Raw genomic sequence first — 9,943 nt, forward strand, 5'->3', positions numbered from 1 at the left:
GATTTATAGGAGCCAGTTATATATTTTTGATATGAATCCTTTGTCAGGTATGTGCTTTGCAATCATACTCTCCCAGTCTGTGGTTTGTTTTTCCTATCTTAAAACTGTGAGTTTGATGAACAGAAGTTTTAAATTTTGATGAAGTCCAATTCTAGATATCTTTTGAAATAAACTCGTTTACTGATATGAGCCAAGGTCAGCTTCTGTTGCTTGCAGCTAAGACTGCTGGCTGATATAAGCCTGAAAAGAATCACCTTGATACTGATACATACACTGATTTTAATGCTCAAAGCATTCTTGGAATTGTCTCCACAAAATGTTTATAAGCCTCGCCAGAAACAAGGCTGATTATTTTACAGTATTGCTGAATTTTCCACCTCAGACAGCGTCTTAGAACTTAATCAAATCTGTCAGAACTGGCTCTATACACTTTGGGCTTTTGCAAAAGTAAAATTCACTCTCAAGGTATGAAAAGTCACCACAACAAATATTACTTCAATGGATGTGCCATAAGTTTTGATCATTTGTGTTTAGCTTGTTTCCCTCTATACCCACCAGTAAATTTTGACTTAACATGCCTGGTTATATACTCCCCACTGTCAGCAACTACTCCATTTGAATTCTCAATCAAAATAGTCTTTCCAGACAGAGCTACTGAGAGATCTGAGGAGTGGAGAGAAGGAAATCATTTTTAGTCTTATGCTAAAAGAGCCATGGCCTCCCTGCCCAAGGGAATAGTAGTGAAGAATCAGATAGTGAGGAAAGGCTGGGAAAATGAGACAGCTCTTCACCTCTTCCAGAATGAAAAAAAATGAAAATGCGTCTGGTACCTTTATATGTATTCATATTTCTAAACACCTGTTCCTGCTAAAACAAATCACTGGGGTTGGTGGTGACTTAGATTGACTACTGCTCTGCCTCCTGTTTCTATGGGTGTCTGGGGACTCCTGCAAGCCCTGGAGTGTCTTAAAGAGAGTGACCTTTCCATGCATCTCACACTGAAGACAACTGTAGTGACATTGATAGAGCTGCTCCTTAGCAGAACTGAAGGTAGAACTGCCATAGATTCTGTACCAAGGGGAATGGTAGAACGTCACACCCACATCTATGATCTTGATACTTTTTTATCATAACTTATAGGTATATAAAAAAATTCACATGCCAGAGCCCCTAAGGAATTACATAGTGTTATGAAAAGAACTGAATATACAACTGACAGATAATGATAAGGTTAGTCACATTTAACTTCTTAGGCATATAGAGTCCAAGTTTTGTTACTTTTTTTTTTTTTTAAGAATAGACTCAGAGCTACATATACTTATATATAATACTTGAGAACCACTCAGTCATTATTTATTCACTATAATATAAATCTGCCATTTAACTTAAGGGTAATTGTTGAATTAAATGCTTATGAAATAGGCTTTGAGGATATGACTGCTAAGTTTATTCTAATACAGAGGTTTTTTTTAATAAGAAATAAAGATTAAAAGCAAACTGTTCCTTTAGTCAAATACAAATTTCTATCTCTGCTTTTAACACTTCAAATCCCCTCTGTACACTGACACGATGATACAGGAGTCTCTACCTCTTATGGACCCTGGCACTGGGAAAACTGATCTTTCTGGGTACCTTCCCTGGGCTCCTTTATACCTATAGAGGTGATGCTTCGGCATGGTAGAAGTGGAGTAATTCCACGGTAATCTTAACAATTCATAGAGATTGGCCTAGTTACACTATATATTTGATAACACATAATACATATCTGTCATGTGTATAAAACGTTATGAGCATTTGTGTTCAATAAAATGATAGCCAAATAACAAATGACATTTTATTATTCAAATGATCTTAACAATGTCAACACCGATGCTAATAAAAATATATATGCTGAATTCATCAATGGCAAAATCAGTTGTAACTCACTTGAAGGTTCCCACATTTCAGAGTAAGCCTTTCATAGATCATTGAAAATCCTCTATTTTATAGCACTTTCATCTTTACCTGTTACAGTCTGGGCAAGGCATAGACATCCCTGTTAGCACGCAAAGCCCAGATGGAACAGTTAGGTCCCCAGACAGATCGCGTGTGCTCTGAGCACGTTTCTAATCCTGCAGGATGAAAAATGCTGAGTTTCCACATTCTCCATGATTTAGCAATCACAATAAAAGCATAACTCAAATCTAGACCGATGTAGATGGCTTCAGTTTCCATTTAAAGTTGATGTTTTCCTTTTTCATATTACAGTATTTGCAATTTATAAAAAAGAAAATTCTTTCTGTCGAGACTGTGGGTTCTCTCCGTGTTGAGTGTTACGGGATGCTGCTCTGCTTGCTCTGTTTCTAGGCTATTAGAAATAACAAAGCTTAAGCTCAATGACTCAGTATAGGGTTGGTAACATGGTGACCCTTTAAAAGCAAAGACATACAAAAAGGATTTTTTTTTCAAAGACTATTGTAACAAATAGGTGTTTGGAAATATACATCATAGTTAAAGATAAAATTTGGATTAGTTGTTATATTCAGGCACTAGGCACTTCACTAATTAGCCCTTTGTGTGTATGGGTGTGTGGGGGGTGGGAGACAGACATGATTTTTCAGCGTAAGTAAGACTCTAACTTCCTGAGAACTTTCTAATTAGGTAAAATACTGGTTGAGATATTCAGTTTTCTTACCAGGAATTGTAAGAAAAGTACACCTTGTACATTCGTGAGAAACTGAAGTAGATGATTGGTTAATAACCTCATGAGACATCTGTTTAAACAGATGTTTTTAGTCGAGGGAAGTGTAAACATGATTCTAAATTTACAAATATGTTGGTTATTCTTCCTGGTCTAAGAGGTTGAGCCAAAGTTTATGTAGATTAGAAGAAAGCCTGAGTCTGAAAAAATTCAAAATATTACATAAATGCAGATAAAGTAATATTATACAGTAGGGTCAGTTGGCAGTTATTTTAATAGTTATTTATAGGGCCTCCTGTTGCTTTCCATCAGCGCTCACATGCAAGTGACCTGAGTTACGCCGTCTTCCTGGTCCAACTGTCCGTCGTCTAACTCCCGCAGGACACTGTCACTGCTGCTGAAGCCGGAGAAGCTGCTGTAGTGTGTTGGCCTCTCGTCCTTCATCCAGCATTCTCTCGGAGACAGGAGGCCCTCCTCAGGGGGGTTCCTGTTCTCTGTAGCTTGTGACTGTGACGTGGCCGTGTCCGATCCGATGCTCCTGCTGGTGGCTTTGTTCCTGTCATCACCTTTTATGTGCCGGCTGGCTTTCCTCTGAAACACAAAGATGGGCAGCCAGGAGTTAACAAGATGGGAGCTGTCCTGTCCCTCTGACCTAGCACATGCTGCTCCATGCCTGACTTGTCCTTTCTCTGCTTCTCTTCAAAATCCTGCTCATCTTTCAAGGACCAGCTCAGAGCCCCTTCACATTCTCCTCCCCCCCAAGTGAAAATGAGCGCCCCTCTTTCTGTTTCACAGCCCTTTGCAGCTTCCTGGCACATCTTTCTTGTCATTGGCAGGGACGCCTGTGAGGAGAGAAACCTGTTGAGATCATACTTTGGGGAACGAAGCAGGCTAGAAATACATTAAAGTTTCCATTTTTCTTCGTGGTGTTAATTTGGATCTAAGCAGCAGAAAAAAGTGTTTCGGTGGTCATCTCACACCCGTTTTACATAGGAATAGGCTGCACAAGAGACTCACAGGTAATTCAGACCGAGCTTATGCTTGGAGCATCTTCCTGGATCAAGCAGACCCTTCTCTTGTCCCGCTAAGACCACTTCTGCCTGACACACAGGGAATGACCAGCTCATTTTGCATACTGTCTGATAAGTGGGGACGTTTTTGTTATGAAATATTTACTGAGGGCTGACGATATCCTTGGTGCAGTTCAGTATAATGAGAACAAGGTCTCTGCCAAGGAGCCATAAGTCAAAATAAGACTTCTAAGTCAATAAAAGGAGATATCAGAGAGGGAGCTGTAGCAGCTCAACATGTCCTCAGACTCCTGATAAGATTTCCTTACAGGGGCTTCTTTAACACTGATAACATGACATAGATTAGAATGCAATCACATACACGTAGGCACACATACACACAAAGGAACAAGCGGACATAAAACAAGATAAAGATACAATTCTAGAAAAGAAATAAAAATGACAAATTTAAGAAGCACAGTAATTTCCCAGTTTACGAAGAGTTTATTTGCTGAAAGTTCAGTTAAGCTTTTTGGGAACTAGGACTATATTTTCCTAAATGTAAGCACTAAACTTGTAAAATTCTTAGGAAAAAAAACACCCCCATAGAAATCAGATGCCCACACAAGTCTTAACAAAAGTTTGTCAACCCATAGTCTTGTTGAACTGGTTTTTAAGCCAAACATATAGCAAACAGCATTATTAAATTGGGTTCTGTGGGTCCCCATGGAATGTAACCACCGTTTATGACATGGTTTGTGTAGGAAAATGCAGCCATCAGCATGCTGCATAGAAAGGAGTGTGTTGGCAGCTAGCTCATCTTTTTCTTGGCGAGTTACTGGAGTCCTCGGGCAAGTTGAAGGGAAAATTTCTACAGTGGGGCCTGTTTCAACAAAGGCTCATCTTTGTGGTCCCAAATCAAACACAGCGTGGTGGCAGTAACATTTTCCATCAGCCCCTTGCATTTATCAGATGCAAATACCAGATCTCAAATCCTTTTTCTTTTTTATATCCACTCACCAAATGTATTGAATTTAATACAAGCAGTGGACTCTGACAGATTTCCTCTCACACGGGGCATGGGATTCGAGAATGGCATGTTCTCCCTGGCATCGGGACGCTGGCCAGTGAGGACATAGCCTTTTGGTTGCAGGCAGGGCTGACGGGCAGTGCCAGATGGGCTCCTTTCTCCAGCCTGGCTCCCAGCTCCCTTTCCCACATGCATAAAGAGTGCATTCACTCTTGAATGACCTCCCTGCTTTCACTGAATGAAAATGGGAGGGCAGAGTGCCTGGGAGCACTTGGCTGCCGGCTTCTTTCCTCCCTCATCAGCATCGGGGCCAAAGGTAAATTTTGCAGTAAGTTTGTTATTGTGTGTTAGCCAACAGAGGCCAACTGTCACATGCTCAATGGGAATTTTCTTAGTAAAAATTGCATATTGTTCAGAATAATGAGGCTTTCATAGTAATTCACTTTTAGGTAAGTATTAATAAATAACAGCCACCAAATGCAAATTTCAAATATTGGAAGATGACAAAATACCTAACATGGTAACTTTAAAAAAGATTTCAGATCACTTTTCTTTTTTACGATGTGACTCTTAATACACCTTCAGCAATGCTGATGCCTCCCCTACTCCACACTCACTCTACATGGAATAGCTTTTCCAACAAATCAAACTGCAGCATTCTTATAATTTAGAGGGTAGGAGTCTGAGGCCTGACCAGTCCTTGATCTACTTTAAGCCCTTATTCTACAGATTAGGACCCAGGCCCTAAGTCCAAGGTCAGGCAGCGGCTGGCCTCGCGCTGGAGCCCAAGTGTCTTACCTTATTCTTTTCATACTTATATTACCCACATCTGCAAAAAATATGAGTAGATGTGTGCTCAAAGATTTGTGTGTTTCCCAAGTGAAATTTTCCTTCAATTAGAAAAATACACATTTAATGTGGAAAACCTTGCAAAAACAAAGAAAAAAGCTAAACCCACCCACAATCCCATCTTGCAAAGATATCACTGTTAAAAAATTTGGTGTATTTCACTGTTTTCGTCTCTAAAGAGCTATGTATTTACATACTTACACATAGATGTATACAACTTACTTTTCCATTTAGCACTATATTTTGAATATTTCTCTATGTCAATAGAGATTTTCCTTGCTACATTACAGGCTCATTCATATATCTTCTCACTTTCCTCTGATATTTCCACTGTAAAATTGGGGGAAATTATACCAAAATTTGTATGCAGATCTAATGCCAGCCTGGATAAAATCTACTAACTTTTGAGAATCATTCTCATTTACTAAAAATGGGTGACCCATTTCAAATACATGAGATACAGTGACAAGTTGGTTGAATTTAGGGTGTCCTACCATTGCCTTTCATTAAAATTTTCTTTTTAATTTCAGGTGTACAAAACAATGTACTAATGAGACATTTACACCCCTCACAAAGTGATAACCCTCCTCCCTCAGCCTTTCATTTTTTATTGTCAGTGTTTTAAAAACAAAAACAAAAGAACAAAGTCAGAATTATACCAGCAATCATAAAACATTGTGTTGTTTTCAACAGTGTTGTGACGGACAGAGTGGCAGAGTAGCTAAAAAAATATGGTCTGTAAAGCAACAGAAACATGGAGTACACATTCAGGGTTTCTCTTCTTTGTGTGTCTCAGGCTTGGGCAGGATTGGGAAGCCACTGTGAGCCTAAGTGTAGCTCTAGTACCACTTGGAAGGGAGAGGTTTTAAAACACAAAGAGACACCACCCCTGTCTGCTCACAGAATATGTACCCTGGGTCATTGCGGCTTGGGGATGTCAAAATCCTTCAAACCTGGGAAGGAAAAGGGTGTCATGGACAACATTCCCAGATAGCTTTCCTATCCACCTTCTTCTCTGTGTGGGCACGTGACCCGATCAGATCCAATCAGAGGCCTTCCCTGGGATGGCTATACTGACTAGAGGATAAAGAGGTTCTCGCTTTTTGATGAGGCAGCCATGCTCACCTCATAAGAAGCCCTCTGCACATACACACATAGAAGCTGAGACAGATGAGAGGGAGCATCCTAGCAGTGTCGAATCTCTTGTCAGTACCTGAGGCCTTGGTTCTTGCAGCTCTATTTTTGATGTTATAAGCTCTGCCAGTATCCTTCCCACCGAGCTGCCTAGAAGCCAATACCTTCCCTTATGTATGTAGGCTAATCTGAGCAAGGTTTCTGTCCCTTACACCCCAAGGGACACCGATAGGTAATATGGAGACAAGGGTGGGTGGCCCAGAAAGGGCTACTCTCCAGCCTGAACCTTGCCCTGTGGCAGCAGTGACCACGTTTCCTCTTCTGCCCGCACCAGGAAGAAGCCTAGTTTTTTTGAGTGGAAAGCATTCCTTAGATGAAGAACTTCGTTAGTGATCAAAGAAAAATGCTTTCACCTCTCTTTTTCCATGATGCTCCTTGAGATACCTCACTGCCTCTACTTACATTGGCACCTGATTTAATTTCACATGGACTTCCAGTCGAGGATTCTAACAGCTGATGAATGAACTATGACCCTGATGATTTTCAAATAATTTCAAGTGACTGAAAAAGTAAGGACAAAGTGTGATAGATAATTGTCTTACTGTAAGATAAGGAAAGAAGTTACTGTATATATTAAATATTTCTTAGTATGCATATGATTTTATTATAGTTACCTTGGAAAAGACCTAATTCAGAACATCTCTCTGGCTGCTAAAGTGTCCAAGAACTCTTTACCTCTTGAAGTCATTCATTTTGAGATCATATTTTAAAGACAAGAAAATTATTAGAATGCAAAACTGCTCTAAAGAAGAAAAATAAATGTAAAATTGGAACCATTAAAATTAAACTCCTGTCTCCTAGCACCTCTTCTCTCCATCTTTCTAACAGAACTCCTCCCCTCCCCACAATGCCTTGCAATGTTGAGCTGAGCATGTGGTATTTCACTGTGGTACCAGCACCTGGTTGCCCAGATTACGTTTCCCAGCCTCCCTTTCAGACACTTGTGGCAACATAAATAAGTTCGGGTCAATGGGATGTGAGAAGAAATATATCTGTATTTTGGGGTCAGTGCCTTAGAAGCATGCCTGGAATTCCTCTTTCCTGTCTCTTGTTGGCTGAACATGACAACAACTGTGGCGGCAGCCCTCGGTCTGGAGGCAGAAGCCACCTACTGAGGGGTGGCAGAGCTGACCAACCAGGTTGCAGAGCCTTGCCCCCCTCGAGTGCCTGCCCATCTTTAGACTATTACAAGACTTGTTTATTTAAATCATTCTACATGGATCTTTTTGGTATAGAATCTTAGTAACTAGTTACCTGTTTATAGCCAAGAGAAAAAAGTTGTTAGTGACTAATACTTTTCAGCTTAATTTTACCCAACTTTACAATGATGAAAAATTTCAAATGTAAAGAAAGGTTAAAGGATAGTACAATGAACATCCATATACCTAACACACACACACACACACACACACACACACACACGCACGCACACACACGTGCACACACTGGATGGAAACCCTACTCTGAGATAGTGGCAACTAAATACTTTTAAATGACCTTTTGTTTCATTTTTGTTTCAAAGGGAAATGGGCTGAAGAATTTAACTGAAATAGAGACTTTTAAGTAATAAAAAAGAATCTGATGAATTTTATGAATCTTCAAAAGAAATAAAGTTAAGAAAGGAGATCTTGGAAGAAAAATTGAGAAGAACATTTAAAAGGTAAAATCCGGGCCGGGTGAGTGGTGCGTTGGTTAAGAGTTGGCTTGGGACGCCAGCTCTGAGCAGCAGGACCCCGGTTCAGATCTCACATGAGGGCCAGTGACACTGTGCCCTCTACAGCTAAGATGGTGAACAACAGCTCGACCTGGAGCTGGGCTGCTGTGAGTCGCTGGCAATGAGGTAGGCTGCAGTGGGACTGGCCAGCAGCTGGCATGAGCTTTTGGGAGCTGCTGTGAGCTGCTGTGAGCAGCTGTCCAATGGCTGGCGAGCGACTGCCTCACCCGGGAAGAGCGCAACATGGGCCAGTGAAGGAATGTCCTCCACAACTAGACTGAAGAACAAAAGGACAACAACTTGTCTGTCCTCCTTCCCCGATTCCCCAACGCTGTTCCCCTCCCCCAATTCCCCAATAAAATCTTAAAAAAATGAATAAATAAATAAATAAAAGGTAAAATACTGATAAGAGTATCTTACCCTACTCAGCATAACTATCACTTCCTTGAATCCATTTAGAGCCTCCCCCCCACAAAAAAAAAAGAAAAATGAAAATAGAGAAAAGAAATAGCAAGATAAAAAGAACCTTGCTTTCTTATAGTACACAGCCTCATGTAGAAGAAAGGGAGGTTAGCAACCTCATTACACTTCATCAGAATTCCATACCCAAGGACAGTCTTTACTGAAGGACAAAGACATAAAAAATGTAGTTTATGTGACTTATAAAGTAATCTTTTAAATTTAGTTTTAAATTATCAAACAGTAAAATGTATAGTTCTATGAACTTTAACACATATGTATAGATTTGTGTAACAACAGCCAGGACACAGAGCAGTTGCACTACTCCTCCCACCCTCCCCCAAACCCCTAACCTCTGGCAACCAGTGATCTGTTCTCCACACTGTAGTTCTGTCTTTTTAGAATGTCACAGAAATGGAACATTGAAGTCTGTAACCTTTTGACACTGGCTTCTCTTAATCAGCATGCCTTTGAGATTAATCCAAGTTATTGTGTGTATCAGTAGTTCATTCCTTTTTCTGAGTAGTATAATATTTTACTGTATGGATGTAGCATGGTTCTTTATTCATTCACCTGTGTAAGACACTTGGATTGTTTCCAGTTCTTGGAGATTATGAATAGAACTTCTATAAACACTTACATGTAGGTTTTTGAGTGAATAAAAGTTTTTCTTTTTCTAGCACCCAAAAGTGGGATTGCTAGGTCACATGGTAAGTGTATGTTTAACCTAGTCAGACGCTGCCGGACTGTTTACCAGGGCGGCTGTGCCATTTTTGCGTTCCCACCAGCAGTGTGTGAGTTGCAGGTGGCCCTTGTCCTTGTCAGCATTTGGTATTGTCAGTAATTTTTATTTTAGTCATTCTAATAGTTGAATGGTAGTATCTCATCATGGTTTTCATTTGCCTTTCCCTAATGGCTAATGATTTCAGTGTCTTTTTAGGTGCTTATTTCTCATCTACATTACATATCCTCATTGGTGAGGTGTCCAAGTCTTTTAACTATTTTTT

At 40.2% G+C, this 9,943-nt stretch overlaps 1 protein-coding gene across 2 annotated transcripts in view; it reads right to left on the bottom strand.

Annotated features, from left to right (window-relative positions):
• Window positions 1-1,820: 1,820 nt before the first annotated feature.
• The window catches only part of RFTN2 (raftlin family member 2), a 75,169-nt gene continuing 67,046 nt past the window's right edge, over window positions 1,821-9,943 (bottom strand). Inside the window, exon 10 of one of the 2 annotated variants that reach the window (XM_019635636.1) lies at window positions 1,821-3,271. In XM_019635636.1, the coding sequence (XP_019491181.1) occupies window positions 2,996-3,271 (276 nt within the window). In that variant the 3' untranslated portion in view covers window positions 1,821-2,995. The remainder of the gene's footprint in view (window positions 3,272-9,943) is intronic. The other variant, XM_019635637.1, reaches the window with a different exon arrangement.

The sequence above is a fragment of the Hipposideros armiger genome, unplaced genomic scaffold (assembly GCF_001890085.2).
Source record: "Hipposideros armiger isolate ML-2016 unplaced genomic scaffold, ASM189008v1 scaffold_23, whole genome shotgun sequence".
NCBI lineage: Eukaryota > Metazoa > Chordata > Mammalia > Chiroptera > Hipposideridae > Hipposideros > Hipposideros armiger.